At 41.2% G+C, this 19,724-nt stretch overlaps 1 protein-coding gene across 1 annotated transcript; it reads left to right on the forward strand.

The window, feature by feature from the left end:
* Nucleotides 1-11,038: 11,038 nt before the first annotated feature.
* lysmd2 (LysM, putative peptidoglycan-binding, domain containing 2) lies at nucleotides 11,039-19,494 on the forward strand. The gene is made up of 3 exons (XM_004543467.6): nucleotides 11,039-11,522; nucleotides 13,990-14,339; nucleotides 18,553-19,494. Exons 1-3 carry the CDS (start codon nucleotides 11,277-11,279, stop codon nucleotides 18,602-18,604), a joined length of 648 nt encoding a protein of 215 aa, XP_004543524.1. The 5' UTR covers nucleotides 11,039-11,276; the 3' UTR covers nucleotides 18,605-19,494.
* Nucleotides 19,495-19,724: the final 230 nt, after the last annotated feature.

The raw sequence follows: 19,724 nt of genomic DNA on the forward strand, positions 1-19,724 counted from the left end.
GTAAATTATAGCTTATTAATGTGTACAGTCCCTGTTAAGTAATCTTTCAAATAAAATGAATATTATAAAAGAAAATTACCTTGTTGCACTATATTAAATGAAAGATTATAGTGTAAACTGTGGAAGAGAGTCAGATATGAATGATAACTACGTAGTGGTGTATAGTGAGTAAGGAAGGAAGGAACTGCCTGAAAGAGCAGCTTCAGCAGAGGGACAGCAAAATCCTGATCCTGAAACAGAAGAAGGACAGTCTGTCTGCCGAGCTTGCACAGCTTCAGAAACACGAGAAACCACAATTTGTGTGCACTCTGCCTAAGAGTACACTGGACGACCTTATTCAGGTTAGGAAAGCCTTCCTAACCACTGCGTCTGAAAATCAACTTTTAAAAGAGGATGTATAGACAGCCAGACAGCAAATCAAACAGCTTATGGCCCAAATTTCACTGATGCACACTAAGCTGGACCAGTGTGAGATCCAAGCTGGAGAACTCACTGACAACTCAGTGTCACGTGAAGAGGAACAGACTTGTTCAGATCAGGAAAAGACCAGAAACTTTGACCTTGAGATGAACCGTCTTAAAGAGCAGCTTCAGCAGAGGGACAGCGAAATCCTGATCCTGAAACAGGAGAAGGACAGTCTGTCTGCTGAGCTCGCAAAGCTTCAGAAACATGAGGCTTCTTTGAAAGAAACTCTGTGGAATGAGAAAACACAGAGAGAGAATCTGGAGGAGGACAAAAAAGTCCTGGAGGAAGAAAATTTAATTCCTAAATTTAATTTTAAAACCATCTTCCTTCCCTAATCACCAACTGGCCGCTGCAGATCGCCACCCCGTCCCGGAGCCTCGTTCTGCCAGAGGTTTCCCTCTTTTTAAAGGGAGTTTTTCCTTCCCACTGTTGCCAAAGTGCTTGCTCATAGGGTTTGGAGTTTTTGTGCATTATTGTCTTGACCTGACAATATAAAGCACCATGAGGGAAGTGTTGTTGTAGTTTGGCACTCCAATTACAACAGGACATTTTAAGTTAAGAAACAGTGCAAACCGTCAAAACAAAATTCCATAAAATAAAATAAAAAACTTGGAATTTGTTCTTCATTTCATTTGCTGTAAATTTGCTAAGACTGTAACATCAGATTAGAATCGTATGTCTCAAAATAATGTATCACAGCATCATCCTGTAGGCAAATTTGAAGTGGATGTTTATGTATGTGTGTACAAACCAGTGGTGAAAAACACCGGAGATACGGAAAGTATGACCGGCGTTTGAGGTTAGCTGGTTACATTTGTTTAGATATTCTACTTTTCATGTTCCAGATCCCCAGAATTGATATTTTCACCAATGGTCTTTTCTCTCTTCCAGTGTGTCATGCACTTTTCAAGATTAAAGAGAAAAAGAAGTTACCGGCTCCAGCTCCTGGAAATGCATATAGCCTTCATGTCAATATTATTTTCAGACAACAATTAATTATTTTAACTTTTAATAAAAAGCCTTCTGTCTGGTTTTAAAATTACAGTAGTCCAGCCTAGAAGTACAAACCGGATTCCAAAAAAGTTGGGACACCAAACAAATTGTGAATAAAAACTGAATGCAATGATGTGGAAATGGCAAATGTCAATACTTTATTCAGAATAGAACATAAATCACGGAACAAATGTTTAAACTGAGAAAAGTTATAATTTTAAGGGAAAAATATGGTGATTCAAAATTTCATGGTGTCAACAAATCCCAAAAAAGTTGGGACAAGGCCATTTTCACCACTGTGTGGCATCTTCCCTTCTTCTTACAACACTCAACAGACGTCTGGGGACCGAGGACACCAGTTTCTCAAGTTTAGAAATAGGAACGCTCTCCCATTCTTATCTAATACAGGCCTCTAACTGTTCAATCGTCTTGGGCCTTCTTTGTCGCACCTTCCTCTTTATGATAAGCCATATGTTCTCTATAGGTGAAAGATCTGGACTGCAGACTGGCCATTTCAGTACCCGGATCCTTCTCCTACGCAGCCATGATGTTGTGATTGATGCAGAATGTGGTCTGGCATTGTCTTGTTGAAAAATGCAGGGTCTTCCCTGAAAGAGATGACGTCTGGATGGGAGCATATGTTGCTCTAGAACCTGAATATATTTTTCTGCATTGATGGTGCCTTTCCAGACATGCAAGCTGCCCATGCCACACGCACTCATGCAACCCCATACCATCAGAGATGCAGGCTTCTGAACTGAGCGTTGATAACAACTTGGGTTGTCCTTGTCCTCTTTGGTCCAGATGACGTGGCGTCCCACATTTCCAAAAAGAACTTTGAATCGTGACTCGTCTGACCACAGAACAGTCTTCCATTTTGCCACACTCCGTTTTAAATGATCCCTGGCCCAGTGAAAACGCCTGAGCTTGTGGATCTTGCTTAGAAATGGCTTCTTCTTTGCACTGTAGAGTTTCAGCTGGCAACGGCGGATGGCACGGTGGATTGTGTTCACTGACAATGGTTTCTGGAAGTATTCCTGAGCCCATTCTGTGATTTCCTTTACAGTAGCATTCCTGTTTGTGGTGCAGTGTCGTTTAAGGGCCCGGAGATCACGGGCATCCAGTATGGGTTTACGCCCTTGACCCTTACGCACAGAGATTGTCCCAGATTCTCTGAATCTTTGGACGATGTTATGCACAGTTGATGATGATAACTGCAAAGTCTTTGCAATTTTTCGCTGGGTAACACCTTTCTGATATTGCTCCACTATCTTTCTGCGCAACATTGTGGGAATTGTTGATCCTCTACCCATCATGGCTTCTGAGAGACACTGCCACTCTGAGAAGCTCTTTTTATACCCAATCTTGTTGCCAATTAACCTAATTAGTGTTAATTGGTCTTCCAGCTCTTCATTATGCTCAAATTTACTTTTTCCAGCCTCTTATTGCTACTTGTCCCAACTTTTTTGGGATTTGTTGACACCGTGAAATTTTGAATCAACATATTTTCCCCTTGAAATGATACATTTTCTCGGATTGAACTTTTGATCTGTCATCTACGTTCTATTCTGAATAAAATATTGACATTTGCCATCTCCACATCATTGCATTCAGTTTTTATTCACAATTTGTTTGGTGTCCCAACTTTTTTGGAATCCGGTTTGTACTAAATGCATCAACTAGTTTTTCAGCGTCACTCTGTAACCGGATGTTTCTAATTTTAGTGATATTGTGCAAATGAATGAAGACAGGTCTACAAATTTGTTTAATATGTGCATTGAAGGGCATATCTTGGTTAATAACAACTCCAAGTTTATTCACAGTGTTACTGGAAGCCAAGATATTGCCCTCCAAAATAAGACTAAATCTCCACATTGTGTGTGTGTGTATTTCAAAACATTATGATGTCACCTCTACCTTTTGGATATCTTTTTTTGTTGTTGTTGTTAACCAAGTGAGTCCAAGTGAATCTTAGTCCACCCAATTTTTGTGAAATGCGGTGGTCTGTAAGTACAGCACCATGAAAATTGACCTGATTATGGCACCAGAGAAAAGGTCATTGGATTACCAAAGTCAGCAAGTCATCTCTGGTTGGCCCAGTGTCTTCAGGGCAGCCCATGCAACTATTTTTGAGATGTGCCATCAAACTAAATTACTTAAGTCAGTAATTTAAACTCTGGCAGATCAACCAAAATATATCCTGACATCACAGAGCCCCCTCCCCCCCCCCCACACACCCCCACCATCACCACAAAAAAAGGATACCACATTTACTAAACTGCATAACTCTCTGTGTTGCTACTAAATCACAGATTAAAAACTGACATGCCAAAATCTCAAGTTCAAAGAGTATTTTTAATGACTGACAGATGGGCCTTTTGGTTTTGGAGGAACTCTGGGTGGTGTGGAGGTATACGCCCTTTAATAAGATCCAGTTTTAAGACTGTTTGCACATGCCCAAAAGATGATGTAATCTGCTAGTACATGACTCCATCCCTCTCTGAGTTTCCTGTGCCAGAGTGTTGCGGTGAGCTGCTGTCAGAAAAAAACTGCACTGCCAGTGTGGCCGGGGGGGGGGGGGGAGATGACTTAAGTGTTTCCACTATGTGAGGATAGAGGGAATAAGCTGGTTTACGGCATGTCTAGTTTGAAAGCAGAAGGCTTTATTTCAAACTCAGAATCTGAATCTGAAAGTAAACTGTACAGTTGTGCTCTTATGTAAGTACAGTAAAAATCTTCCCTCAGACCAAAACTATTAATAAGTGCTGCCCCCGCACGTGGAAAAAACAGCATCTAAAACTCAGCTTCTGTTCTCTGTCTTTATCACAGGCTGTTCAGAGAGTACTGCCTTTAAAAAACGCCTTTGTTTAGTTTCAAGAAAATACAGGGATTAGTTTCTGGCAAGCCATGAACATAAAACCCCAAAGCAGATGTTACCTGTCACCTCAAGCTTGGTTCAAAATCTGACTCCAGTATGCATCACTCCATGTCACACTCATTATTGGTTAACAAAGCCTGATAAAGCAAAGTTTGCAGCTTATAATGAATATAAATATAGAGTGGGAGAAATAATTATTAGACCTCCTCCTGAATTTGTAAGTTTGCTGACTCAAAGAAATGAATAGTCTTTGATTTTTATGATAGTTTCATTTTAATTGAGGGAGACAGAAATAAAAACACATTTCTTTTTTAGCCACTCGTGTTTTGCACTGGCGGTATGTTTTGGCTCATTGTCATTCTGGAAGACCCATTCATAACCCATCTTCAGTGTTCTGGCTGAGGGAAGGAAGTTCTCATCGAAGATTTAAAGGGAGATTTTTACTGAAGTTGTTCCGTAAGCTTAGCAGAAAAACAGACCCAAAGCATATTGTTTCCACCTCCATGCCCTTTTGGTCATACTTAACTCTTCCTGCAAACATGGCAGGTGGAGTTGATGCTGAAGAGCTTGATTTTGGTTTAATCTGACCACAGCACTTTTCCCCAAGCCTCTCTTTTACTGGAAAACTCAAGATAGGCCTGTACACGTACCTTCTCCACAGGACACTGAAGGATGTCACTCTATTATAGCACATTACGAGTGGTGTTCACTTCATGCTTATATTTTGTACCTCAGACTTCCTCATCTTTCACAAACACACTCTGTTGTTTGCTCTTTAAACAGGTGTGTTCACCTGCAGTTGTCAATTTGATTTTCCACCAGAATGAGAACTGTAATTAGCCCTGCGAGCCCAGAACAAAGCTCCCAGAAGTCCTTATCCATTCTGACCTTATGCAGTCATTAAACAAAGGCCTGCAGATTACAAAGGAGAGGAGAGAACAGGAAAGGCACTTGTACTGCATTCACAAACTTCAAACTTATTGTAGATAGGTACACTGAATAAAGTGCTACCTACCACTATGTTTATTTTAGAGTACACCATATTCAGTTCCTAACAGGTTAAAAGGCCCTCTTAATCTTAATTGCAAGTTAAGCATTGATACTGTATGTAACTAGAACAAAGAGGGCTTTGATGTTGTCCTTCAACACGGGCTCATACCTGACCCACCTGACATGATTATGTAATAACTAAGAGTCTGTGAACTAAGTGAGACGAAATAAGTAACATGTGCGAGTACGTGTTTGACAAGAAACAAACCATATCTTGTCTTATCTCCAGGTGGAGCAGACAGATCAGGTTATGTAAGAGATGTTGGAGAGAATGTTTTTACATCTCTACTAACACTTATGTAAAAATAGCTCTAATGAAAAATAAAAAGTGCATCCTGTCATAAATGTCAGCTTTGCAGCCACAGCAACAGTGTACTTTTAGATTCCTTCTCTTTCGTGTTAAAAATAGAAGTTATGTCATCCTCATAATGTGAGGAACAATCTGCCGAGGGAGACTGCCAGTGCAATTCCTGTTCAGGGTGGAAAACTAATCATAAGCAGTGCCATAAACCAGTGGGTCGTTTGTAATAAAGGTTTGAGAGGGCTATGGTGCAGACACTGTATGTAGGAACACACCCTCCTGGCTATTTGTGTTTCTCAGTGTGAGTGCTATATCATTTTTACTTGAACTGTGGTTCTGAAACTGTCTTTCACTCTGTCTGTTAGAGATTTTTGGGGCACCAAACCCTCCCAAACAACCTGTTTATTATCAAATCAAACCAAGCCAAACAGATCTCATTACGAAAAGACTCTACTAAGAAATGCAGAGTGAATTAGAGGTGTATATGCAGGGGTTCAGAGGTCACAGACGCCCTTTTTGGTTTCAAAAAGTCGTAGGCTTTTCTTGTGACTAACTTACACCCCCTGGTGGTTGAAAATATATGGCACTTGGCGTTGGTGCAATATTTAAAATGGTCCAGTAGGGGTCAGAGTAAATGCACTTCTTTGGGTATCATCCAAAGTGCTCCTGTAGGGGTCTCAAGCGGAGCGTGTTCTCAGTATTTTGTGGAACGTTTCATTTGATGGTGAACGCGAGACAGCAGTGAGGCTTAATGAGTTAACACGTAAAACTGACTTCAGCCCCTCGCACCACCTTAAAACTAGAACCCACGTGCTGGAAGTAGTGGGGGCACCAACCTCCTTGCAGGTAAACCGCTTTAGGAGTAACGTTGCTGTGAAAGGTTCAGACTGTAAGGCGGCTACAGACATTGTTGTCATGGTTACAGATGTGACAGATGACCCACTGCTATTGGTTGTCATCCTCTTTTTCTAGTCGCCTTTGTTTGCTTTGTCCGCCCCCCCCCCCCCCCCCAAAAAAAGCAAGTGATGCAATCCGATTCTTGCTGCAGGCCAGGCAATGTCAATCTGCTATTGCTATTTTTACCTCTCAGTAAATCCCGAGAGCTCAATTTAGATTAAAAGGTGGGTTATATTTTAATTGTGATGCTTTCACTTCCGCAACAAAACAACCATTAAAAACAATAAAAACGTCTCTCCCTCCTATATGCTTGTGCTCAGAGAAAGATGTGGCGCAAATATGACCTGAACAACGAGCCGTTTAATAAAAAAAAGTGTGATCTCATAACGACAGCAACATGAATAATGAATGCCCCGAGCTCCTACTTCCCACTCTCTCTTTGTACTCCAAGTTTAATGACATGATTTCCATTAGAAAATGTCAGCCCGTGAGATTACCTCAGCATCGTCTCTAACCAAGAGAAGCTAATTGAATAAATTAATCATCGGGAGATCGTCGATCCACTTGTTGTTCCTCAGTGAATTAGGTTTTACAGAGGTACATCCTGTGCATCCCAGATTAGCACCTGCACCCTTTGTGTTAGATAACATATACACAGCAACAGCTTGAAATTACTTAATATGCTAATAATGTTTACACCATCCATGCTTTCCACTTCCAACAAACAGTGGAAAGAACAGTAAAACTTTATTAGGGCATTTTGTGTGACAGACAGTAGTCTAGACAATACATGCAGTACTTCATGGAAAGTGCAGTAGAAGAAAATATTTATACTGTCATGAAGGGAAAAGATTCAATGAGCCAAATGGCAGTCTAAAGACAGAAAGACAGGACTGTGGACGAGAGCCAGAGATTAATGATAACTAATGATTAAATAAAGAGTAGTGTATAAACACATGGAGAGTGAAAAGAAGTAAGAAAAGAACAGACACTAAGTGCATAATGGGAAGCCCCAAGTAGCCTATTGCAGCAGGACTAAGGGAGGGTTTAGGGTCACGTGATCCAGCCCTAACCATAAGCGTCATCAAAAAGGAAAGTTTTAAGCTTAATCTTAAGACTAAAGAGGGCATCTGTCTCTTGAATGCAAACTGGAAAGTTGTTCCATAGAAGACGGGCCTGATAGAAATGCAACATAGGCTATAGCATCTGCATTTAAACCAAAATGTAGCTAACCGTTCCCGAAAGTTACATTTTGGCACTCATGTATCAACTAATAAGTGAAAACTAACTAACCAAAATGGAAACTGGATAAAGGACAAACAACAGATTTCACTGCATCTTTGGATTCTTAATAACCATGAGCCACACGGCGTGCACAGACAGCAGGGACAGAATGCAGTGAAACTTTCCATCCGGCTTCCAGCGAATGAATGCACAATGAGAAGACTTCTGTTCATCCACAGATTGGCTTTCACATTATTGGGCTGTTTAATTCTCTTTCTACTGACATATTTTACTTGCATGCAGCACCGACTGGGGCCCCTGGCCTCACCCAGGAGTCATCCCGATTGCAATATTGCATATTTTTATACCAATTAAATCAGTACCTGTATTGCTGATACCAATACCAATACTGATACTTTTTTATATAAAGGTAGCGCATGTAGGGGACAGCAGTGTGTCATGACTTATGAAATGAATCATCATCAATTTGCAAATTCTGAACACATTTTTAATGACCACTAAATCCCTGTGATTTTTACTTTCCACAGTAATTAGATAAAACAGAAAAACACACCTTTCAGCTTTTCATGTGTATTAAAACTGGGTTTTTATGAAGATCTAGAATGTAAATGCGCCCATCTCTAAAGCATTTGGGTCAGATTCTGTTCTTGCACTAGAACCACCAAAGGGGTCATTTTGGGTTAATTTGACCCCCTTGGTGGTTGTAGTGTAACTCATATTTCATGACTTTTCCTATGGCCTCATTCATCCAACACTGAATCTTTGGCCGTGTGAGATAAAAATTAATAATAATTATGCCCATTTATCCTTTGAATCACCACGGACGTCTTTTTGACCTGATGGAAATGAATGTAAAAACTACTACTGCAGCACACCATGTTGCCTAGCAACACAATTGTTTACCCACATTTTGACATTAAGCCTGTTATAACATGATATAATACCTGTCTGACCAGTCTGCCAGCCAAGCTCTCACTGTGGTTGTACAAACACCAGAAATGACTAATTGATACCAACGCTGGTATTGGTACAGGATCGATCCTTTGTTTAAATCCTTTAAGTTCAGTATGTAGCGCAATTGACACTGAATTGTGTTACATTTATTATTATTATTACTGAAATGAAAAAAAAAATACTTCAAATATTAAAAAGCACTATGAAAAATATCGGAGTGTTTTTGTGCTGTTTGCCAAATTCTTTTTATTTATAGCCTGTAGCACATTTAAACAACAGAAGCTGAGTGCTTTATAGGCATATTTACATTCCATGTCTCCAAAAACATAGATCAACAGAATAGCAGGGAGTATGGCAATGTTTTATTTCTGTCTACACACAGCCAGCTCCTCTGTTGGCAGACCCGATTATTTCCAAGCCTGGGAAAATCCCTCGAATGCTTTTGTACCGCGTACTGTCTAGCGATGATGGAAAATATGCTGCTATCATTGATGGTCGGTCATATGACTGTTGACCATGTCCCTCCCACAGAAGCCTCCTCAGATGTCACATGCAGCGGTTGGTAGTCACACAAACCTGCCAAATGTTCCCACCCAGTGTAAAGTTTTGTTCCAGTCCTCATTGGTGTTCAGCACATCAGCTTTATTATTGTTTGGATTTTCCATGATTTTTTCCATGATGGTTCACTCTTTCGCTTAAGTTTTAATTAGCTGTAATATTATAGTTCTAATGTTTTAATATAATTTGGGACATATATGTATAGAAAAAGAAGCTCAGAATAGGTTTGTGAAGGCGCATGATTCACAGTCATGTGCACATCTCAGTCTTAGTGCTGGATGTGTTGACAGGTTTGAGCAATATGACCTGATTAGAGACCAGAACTAAAGACATGTTCTGCTTCATTTAGTTAGTTAGTTTTGTAAAGTGCTGTTTCAGTTATAGTCCATTTTGTTTTATTGTTCAAGTGTATTTCTTTTAATTCAAATGTTTTTTCTCTCCACGCCTGTTTTTGAGTTGACTATAATAACATTGCTCCTGATGCAAAACACACACATGAGAAAAGTGAGTTAGTGCAGTCTTTTTTTCTAGTACAGGGCATGACTGATGCCACCAATCAAAACTCAGTCTGTGCTGATATTTTTTAACTAAAAGCACATCGTTCACCAAAGCCAGTGCTGTATTTTTCCAGTTTTCAGAAAGTGATTTGTAATGTAATGTAATTCGTTTTTCCTCTTTCCTCATGCATTACCTCCAGACAAGTTCCATGAAATTTGCACTAGTAGTTCTTGCACACTCTTGCTGACAAACAGAAGTGCAAACAGCACATACCCACATAGTTTCAGCAATGGAAAAAAATGCACCATCCCCCCAGAAGGCCAAAACCTAGATTCTTATCCTGGGCCTCTACAAGACGAAGCTAAAAGATGAGATAAAAGCACTGCTCTTTGCTTTTGGCCTCATTTTAGTGGTGAAATTGACAAACATGTCTACATTTAATAATAGTAATACCACTACTACGAATAATGACAAAGACCTAATTTTTAATGGCAAAGACATCACCCCACTGTCTGCCCATTTACCAAGTTAGAAAACAAAAACCAATGTGGTGGATATCTTCTTGTTAGTACTCAGTTTAAAAACAGATAAGCTCCTTTTTTTCACTATTCACAATAAAATTTGCTGGTTTTTACTCTGAAACAATGCAACAAGTGGATTCACACACATTATCTGTTGTTGTTTTTAAAAAAAAAAAAAAAAACTATTATAAAGTCCTTTATTTCTTATAGTATAATTTGTAATGTAGAAAAACAAAGAAGAACCCCCCCCCCCCCCCCCCCAACACACACACACACACACACACACACACACACACACACACACACACACACACACACACACAAAAAAAAAGCCCAAAGGTCTACAGTAATGTTTTTAAAAATCCCACGGAAATTATAGCCTACTACTAACTTCCTCTTTTTTGCCAGTGGAATTCTCACATAACGTCTGTGGACAGGAAATGAAGGACCACGAAAACATTAGCACTTTCAGGCGAAATAGGACATCTAAATTTTATCTCATTGTATTACAAGATACTTTGGTCAATTAATTTCCTCCTATTTGTGAGCTTATTATTTAGAAATATTTCAGTCATTGCTTGTAATTTTTCACACCAACAGCGAACAGATAAAGCCCGTGCCCTAAATCGGTTCTGCTTCACTTATTTTGAAAGTGCAGTAACCGGAAATTGTGTTATAGTCTGCCCCTGCACGCGTTCTGTACGTTCATACGTCAATGTAGCGGATCAATGACAAAAGAGGGCTGTGTGGTAGTGCCCCCCTAAACATGCCTGTTTTCCCCGGGGTTGCATGCTCCATATGACCCGGGATGGGACTCTCTCCGCCGCCTAAATCAGCGATTTAGTTCACTGAAGCGACGGAGCTGGAGCGTTAAAACAAACAGAGGCTAACGGGCTGTTTATTTATTCAAGAGAAGATGGCGGAGTTCTCGCCCGTCCTGCCGATGCGGGATGGAGGAGGACGATTTGCCCAGCCCATCTTCCCTCGGTCCAGGTCCGGTTCCGAGTCAGAGAGTGAACTGTCCCAGAGTCTGGCCCGGACCAAGATCCGCTCGTACGGCAGCACAGCCAGCGTCACGGCCTCCCTGGGGGAGAAATACATAGAGCATCGGGTTACAGACAGCGATACTCTGCAAGGGATTGCTCTCAAATACGGTGTCACGGTAAGGTCGCTTCTCGGCCATAGATAGCAGTGTATGCGTTGATGTTTACCTTGACGGAACTAGAGATTGCATTAAACACACCACACTGACAGATAAGAGGAGCAAACACTGAAACGGACACAAGGGAAGGCATTTTCTCTTACTTTCCACTCTCTGATTCTACTAAAAGTCACGCACTAAGAAATCCGAGCCCAGAAAGTTGTCCGTAAACTCTCTGCATTGTGACTGAACACCTGGGGACTATTTCCGTTCACCTTGAGAGAACAGAAAGCTCACTTCCATATTTTACTTTCGCTTTTACTCCTAATGTAAACGTCAGGCAGTACTGAGGACCCCCCAAATGCAGCTAAATTATTCCAATTTGAAAGAGGCGTGAAATATTTGCTTCGAGGGTTCAGAGTTTCCACTCTGAGTTCAGATGGGTGAGAGCAAAAGTTTGACAAGCTTGCTGTGAGGATGATCACTTGGTCAAAAATGGGCTCTACCTGAGTGTCGACATCTCAAGTTTCCTCAAAAAGTCCAGTTTGTGAAGTGACTCTGCATGATTCCTATCCAGGGTTAGAATAAGTAATCTGCTTCACATGCAATGCTATATTCTCTTAATAAAAAAACAAAACAAAAAAAAAACAATACACGCACACATGCAGGATATTTACCTGCTGTGAGTTAACCACTTCTTGTTTCTTGTTCATTTTTACCCGAAATGACCTCTGAAACAGCCGAAAAATACCCTGCCAGTCACTTCACTGGTTCCCAAATGTAAAACACAAGTTTTACTTTGTTTGAAGGGCTGCTGACAGAACTGACTGATGTTCAGACTGCTGTGACTTCAGGGAGTGAAAGTGTTCCTCTAATATATTACTAATATATTTAAGTTTAAAGACTTGGCTTTTGTGTAAAATAAATAAATACCATATACACTCATCAGCCACTTCATTTGATACATCAGCTGCTGGTTATAGCAAGTGTGTAATTAGCCACTCGCATGGCAGCAACTCTGTGCATTGCGACATATAGACATGGTCACGATGACTTGCTGAGCATCAGAAAGGGGAAGAAGAATGATAGAAGTTACTTTGAACATTTCATGGTTGCTGGTTCAGGATGGGCAGCTGTGAGTATTTCAGAAACCGCTGATCTACTGGGATTTTCCCACACAACTCTGGGGTTTACAGAGAATGAAGAATAAGAGACAGAGAGCGAGAGTCAATCCTCAGGGAGAAAATGCCTCGTTGCTGCTAGAGATCAGAGGAGAATGGCCTGACGTCTTCGAGCTGATAGGAAGGAAACATTAACTCAAATAACTGCTTGTTACATTCAAGAAGAAGCAGAAGAGCATCTTGAGTGCACATCATGTTGAATCTTGAAGCAGATGGCCTACAGCAGCAGAAGAAGACCACATTGGGGTCCACTCCTGTCAACTAAGAACAAGAAACAAAGCCTACAGTTTCCACAGGGTCATCAAAATAGGATGAAAGAAGATTTCAAACAATGGTAAATGGACTGGTTCTTATATAGCGCTTTTTCTACTCTTCTGAGCACTCAAAGTGCTTTGCACAACTTGTGCATTCACACCCATTTGCACAAGCACATTTTTTCTAAGTGCTTTCTAAGTAACATCCACACACACACATACTCCGATGGATGCATCGGAGAGCAATTTGGAGTTAATATCTTGCCCAAGGATATTTGGCATGCAGACTAGGGGAAGCCAGGAATCGAACCACCAACCTTCCAATCAGTAGATGACCTGCTTTACCGCCTATCTAAACTACAGCCAGGCGGTAGAGCCTGGCTGTAGTTTAGATAGTCTGGATTTCTGCTGAGATGTGTGGATAGGGTCAGAATTGATCATAAACAACACAAAAGGTTATGTCCCTCTTGTCTCCAGTGGTTGTGGACGGTACATCAGATTGAATGTCACATCTACCTGAGTATTGTCGCTGCTTTATGCAGGATCACAAAGCTCAAGTCATCTCAAATTGGTTTCTTGAGCGTGACAGTGAGTTTCCTGTACTCAAATGGCCTCCACAGTCACAAGATCTAAATCTAGCGGAGCATCATATTGACGGGGTGGAACAGGGCATTCTCATTATTGACGTACAGCCGATAAATCCACGGCAACTGTATGATGCTACGCTTTAAAGTCAATATCAAAATCTCTGAGGAATGTTTTCAGTGCCATGAAGAATTAAGTCAGTCCTGAAGGCAAAAGGCGATTCAAACCGGTACCAGCAAGGTATAACTAACCATGTGGTCAGTGATTGTATTTAAAATACTGCTATCAAATATAGATACGCAGATATAAGATGATTTTCTTTTCAGATGAGAGGCAGGGGTGCCATCAAAATAAGTGTGTAGTGAGAATTTCATCAGAATTGATTAAATAGAGTTTTAACATTTCTTTTTCTTTCTTTCTTTCTTTCTTTCTTTCTTTCTTTTTTTTTTTTTTGCTGTCATCTTCCAGATGGAGCAGATCAAGAGAGCCAATAAGCTGTTCAGCAATGACTGCATCTTCCTGAGGAACAGCCTCAACATCCCCGTGGTGTCAGAGAAGCGCTCCATATTTAATGGACTGTCTCTCGAGTCTCCTGATGGGGATGGTGACACGGCTTGCCAGGAGGCAGACGCACCTTGTATTATCACGCAGGACATCGAGGGACCCTCGCCGCCCCCTTCCCCGCCCCGTGAGCACTCCAGACCTGCTCAGCCTCAGCCAGAGGAGCTGTCAGCCAAAGACTTCTTACACAGACTGGACTTGCAAATTAAACAGTCAAAGCAGGCTGCGCGCAGACTGAAAGAAGAAGAAGAAGTGAGGTGAGGTGTTAAACAACAGCCAGCAAACTGCTTCCTCTTTTATGTGTGCTGATAAGTAACCACTTTCATACTATTTTTGTGAGCACCATTGCTCATTTCAGGTTTTTTGCTCTGGGCCGCTGCTTCTCACACTGGTGCTTTCTTCTAAGCATTGCATCCAATCAGACTTTGTTCTGATTGACCTTTGCCTCATGGTCAGATGCAAAAACTGATACTGTGTCTTGGTTTGGTATCAACCAATGACACGACATAAATGCCAAGTCATTTTTTTTCAAGCGTAGTAGACAGAAAACCGCATAATGTTTGCGTGTTTTGACCTCGATTGACCAATGTTTCACCTTCTCACGTGTCCCCACACAGATGTCACTGCAGGGGCTCGCACACTTGCTTTTAATTTTCCAGACAGCTTCCTGCTCTTTTCTCACATGGGCGCAGTCCAGAAAAGTTCAGGGCTGCAGTGAATTTGCGGAAATGGCTTATAGTGCAGCGTCGTCTGAAGTGAACCGCTCTCATCTTCTCTTTGAGCTCAGCGGGAGCTCGTCAGAAATCCCAGTCAGCATGAATAAGCCCTTTTAAAATGTTCTCACAGAGAGAAGATCGAAGCTAGGAGTACAGGTTTTTGCCGTTCTGCAGTACTAGTCAGGTATTTAGTGTGAGATCTGACTTGCCCTCGCACGTCCTACCTCTGCGTGCTGAGGCAGAGAAGCCGGTCGCGTCTGCTCAGTAGTGAAGCAGCAGTAAGTGCCTGGCGTACAGCGTTCATAGAGAAACGGGCTTTGTTGGTACTATCACTTTGGAGGACTGAGTCACGCTGTGAGTCATATTGCTCCCGCTATCTAGTATTTAACTTCAATATTTGGTTCACACATTCGCCCAACAAGCAAAAGATCCTCCAGTTCGATCCCTGGAGGAGATATGTGTCCTTTGGGGTGCAGTTGTGTCATGAAGGGCATCCGGTGTAAAAGAAAAAAGCAAAATCTGTCAAATTAAATGTGTGCATCTGCCCGATGTACTGAGCCCCTCGTGAATAAGGGAACAGCTCAAAGTAGATACTACATTTGAAAAAATAACCATTCCTATATATATATATATATATTAGGGGTGCAACGATACACAAAATTCACGGTTCGGTTCGGTTCGATACTTTGGTGTCACGGTTCGATATTTTTTCGATACAAAAAAAATGTTCATGCCTTTTTAATTTGTCATTTATTAAAATTATAAATATATATTTTAACTCAAAAGTACAGTTTTTAAATTTAACCCTAACCCTTGTGCGTGTTTTTTATTTTGACAGCGAATGCGCACCTGCGGACCACTTATGTGCAGCCCTGGTTATTTAGCTCGTCATATTGCAGCCACAGAAATTCTTTTGTCCATGAAACCATGAAGCTGCACTTTCTTTTTGCCTTATAGTCTGATTTGTCATAACTTCTCCGTTTTGTGGTAAGCTTTTCTTTGGCTGTCACTTCTTCACCCCGACCTGTCTTATTTGGCTCAGCAGAACTAAAATATAAATCCTGCTGCTTTTACACGCGCACTCACATAAGCTCAGCGATTCTCTGCGCGATCAACCTCTCATATGTTTAAGCTTGCTGCGGGAGATTTCACTTGTCATGTTTGCATAGTAAGCTAACGATTAATAAGACGATGTCAGAGGAATTGGTGCACAAATTATCATCACTCACAGATCAGTGCTGTCGCTCTCTATACACCGTTCACGCGATTGCAAAGTGAAAGCAAAAAAACAAGCGCAAATTCAAACGCGATTTCAATATGTCACATATTGACAGTGGCTCACCGATGCCAATGACATAATTACCCAGCTACATTTCTGAAAGAATGCAAAAGCATTGACATATATTTTTCCTTCCTACAATAGCCCGACGGGCAGGGAAGAGATAGATTTTGGTAGCCCGACTGGAAAAATCGCTAGCCCCGGGACGTCGGGCTAGCGATATTCCTCTGATTGAGGAATCACTCATCTTTGGAAAAGAGAGTTTATTACAGAGAAATGGCTCCTTCCAAAATAAAAGCTATACTATCCGCTTCTTCTGGGCTATATTCTCAGCAGCATATTAAACACATAAGGAGAATCACGTGCTAACAGCTGTCTAAATGACTCGGCTAAAGTTAGTAGCATGCTTGTTGTTTTTGTCTTTGCACTAGGATGATGTCGGCGTAAATGTGCAGTCATATTCGTTGTGTTCCCACTAGTGCTTTCAGGTTAATCTCGTTGAAATGACCTTAACGCCACAACACGGCAAATCTCCGTTAACGAGCTACCGCCGATCGCCCCGTGCATGGGGCTAGACGGCCAACACGTTAACGAGCTAACTGCGCTAACACACTAGTTCACACCAATGTAATTGAGCATTGCATGGCACATCCAACATACTGTTTTACTTTAGTCCATGACGCGCTTACCTTCAGGGTCATACGTCACATGAAAACCAAAATAATTCCAAACGCCAGATCTGAATGAGGGTGGGGGAGGTCCATGTTAAAAGGAGAGCTTAACTTCTGTCTCGCTAGCTTGCCCTGCGCTCTTCCTTCTGACGATGCTGTCTGTGTTGAGCGCTCAGTGGATCTGCGCTCGACAGTGCAGCCTAGGCGGAGTAGTCGAACGCAGATTCACTGAGCGCTCAACACAGACAGCAACGTCAGAAGGAAAATTGATAAAATAAATTACAAATGTTGTATTGTTCGATACATATGCGTACCGAACCGAAAGCACTGTATCGAACGGTTCAATATCGATACGAATATCGTTGCACCCCTAATATATATATATCCACCTTTACTGCCTACATACATTACAGTGCAAAATTGTGTCTCTCATTTCATTATTACACACTCTATTCAGCTCATGCATTTCCTATGAATCTATTTTTAAGCACAGATCTGTGCTTTTAACTCTAAATCTGTGGTTTGGTGTTACAAAATGCATCAGCTTTTAATTTCTCTTTCAGAGTTCGCCTGCTGGCTTTGTCAAATCTGTGCTCTGTGTTTAGTCCCGCTTCTGACTTCAGTCACATAAAAGGCTGCCTTATAGTGTGTTTAGGCAAACAAAGGCGCACTCCCTTGTTTATACAGAGTGCTAGGGCAAACACGAGCAGCGTGCCTGCTTGACTTTAATGCCTGGGATGAAATGAACCACAAGCCCCCTTGAGTTAAACCAATGACCCAGTTCTCCCTTCTGAAGACCTTCTATCATTTGTGCACCCGTGGCTATTATATTACAACAAGTTAGGAATACAGCACAGATTAATCTGTAAAATTATGTTTGCATGTTTTAGTGAAAGTATTCACCTCTTCAGTGTATTTTCAACTGCAGGTGCTATTCGGTAAGGTTAGTAACATTCAAGAGATTACAGACACCCTCGCTGAAATTTTCAAAACTAGGCAGCTCATGTTAGAACGGTCTCAATAGCTCCAGAGGTTTGAATTAAAAGTACATACATTTGATTGGTGCATACTGGTGGAATAACCATTACAGAAACATAAACAATGTCAATAAAAACAAATGTTTGTTGTTTTTTTTAATTACCGATACTCTTAATGTAGGACAGCTGTGGGATAAAGCTTACATTAGATGGAGGTGTGATATATCTGTTAAGAACTTTGTGTGTTTATATGTATATTTTCAGGAAATCTGTAATCTAATGGCCGCCACACATTTGAACTACATAACAACATAACTGGAATCTGGTGAACCAGTTAGGTTTCTGTGAGGGTTATTGAAAGCCAAACTACACTGAGAGTAAGTTATTTGTGGTTTAAAAGATTGATTTTATCCTAAGTCGAAGGAAATCCGCCACATCGCATTAGCGGTCATTTCGCTTTTTACCCTCAAAGTTGTGGTATAAAACCTTTTTTGCATCCTTTTTTGATGTTCATCCTCTCATATTTCAGCCTCTAGTTAAATAAACTCTCAGCAGCTTCACTGTTGCTGCAGTAGTCGTAAAAGCGAATGTTAACACTTGTGATGGATCTCAGGACATTGATGTTTTATACTGATCGGCCCACTTTTTCTGAACATGTGAGCTCTGAGCTGTGATTGAGAACGAGGCAGCGACTTGGTCAGCCTCGTCCAATATTCACATCCTTACCTACACTGAAGAGGAGTGAGGCGTAAAAGAGAGTATGTGTCTGTAATCGAATTGAGGTTAAGGCTGTAACATGTTTTTTTTAAATTTCCTCTTGTTTGCAGGAGCAGCGAGGAGAATTACGCGGCCCCCACGACATCATACCAGGAGATCTAAAGAGCAATCTGTTTACCCAAAGTCTCGGACACGCTTGCCCACGCACACAAACACTACCGCAGCCTCGTTGCTTTTTTCTTTTTACCTTTTCATGTTTACTGAACCGCGTTCAGCAAGTGTCATTTCTGCCTTTTTATTTATTGAAATGCAGTTCTTATGATGTACATTACAAGCCCATTTCCAAGACTGCTGCTGTGCTGTGTGAAATGTAAATATTAACTTAGCCTGTCCTGGTGGTCATAGGTCAAAAGGCAACACACATCCTAGATATGTTGCCACTTTATCACAGGGCAACCGTTCCCACTCCTACCTATAGTTAATTTAGACTCGCTACTACCAGAAGCGAAGACGCTCATATCTATGGAAGCTTGTTTTTGCCAGAGGAAAAAAGTTTTTCAATCCACAAGTCATCATTTCAAAATCATTTCAAAATTTCAAGGTAGGCATCTGAGAAACTGTGACAGAAACAAGCTTCCTATAGATCTGCCGCCATGCAGGGAGGTCTAAGCAAGACAAGGCCAGACCACTTTTTTGCACATATTCCAGCAGCGTGGCTCTGGAGAGTCTGGGTGCTAAACACCCACTGAAAGCTCGTGACACATTACAAAAACCAAATCTCCCAACAGACGCTCCAGACTGTTCCGTTAAGAAAAGGAGGTGATATAACACGGTAGTGAGAGACGTGCGCCTGACTCAGCATTTTGGCATCCAATTCATAAACGATAATTTATTCTTGTTAAAACAATGTTTTCAAATTCGTCATGCTGTGTTCATGATACGTCTAGATAAATCTGGGGTTTAAATATATGTATGTGTATTTTTTTAAATTTCCATTTTACATGGCACATCTCCTGGAAGTAGGTTTGAGGGTATTTTTTATTTTTATTTTTTTTTGTAGTCGCACCAAGTCGCATCTCCTCATCTGGAGGAGCATCTGAGCACACGTGCCCGTCCACATATGATATGCTTGCAAAGCTGCTGTACAGAACCTACCTGCTGCATATGTTCAGATACAATCTCACTCACACACACACACACACACACACACACACACACACACACACACACACACACACACACACACACACACACAGGGCGCTAAGCAATGCCAGAAGGATTA

This window comes from Maylandia zebra, linkage group LG1 (genome assembly GCF_041146795.1).
Source record: "Maylandia zebra isolate NMK-2024a linkage group LG1, Mzebra_GT3a, whole genome shotgun sequence".
Taxonomy (NCBI): domain Eukaryota; kingdom Metazoa; phylum Chordata; class Actinopteri; order Cichliformes; family Cichlidae; genus Maylandia; species Maylandia zebra.

What these genes read in the sequence shown, in the direction of transcription:
- lysmd2 (XM_004543467.6), top strand. Translation starts at nt 11,277, where the DNA reads ATGGCGGAGTTCTCGCCCGTCCTGCCGATGCGGGATGGAGGAGGACGA. An exon ending in CTCTCAAATACGGTGTCACG is followed by an intron (nt 11,523 to 13,989) that starts GTAAGGTCGCTT and finishes GTCATCTTCCAG; the next exon opens with ATGGAGCAGATCAAGAGAGC. An exon ending in AAAGAAGAAGAAGAAGTGAG is followed by an intron (nt 14,340 to 18,552) that starts GTGAGGTGTTAA and finishes TCTTGTTTGCAG; the next exon opens with GAGCAGCGAGGAGAATTACG.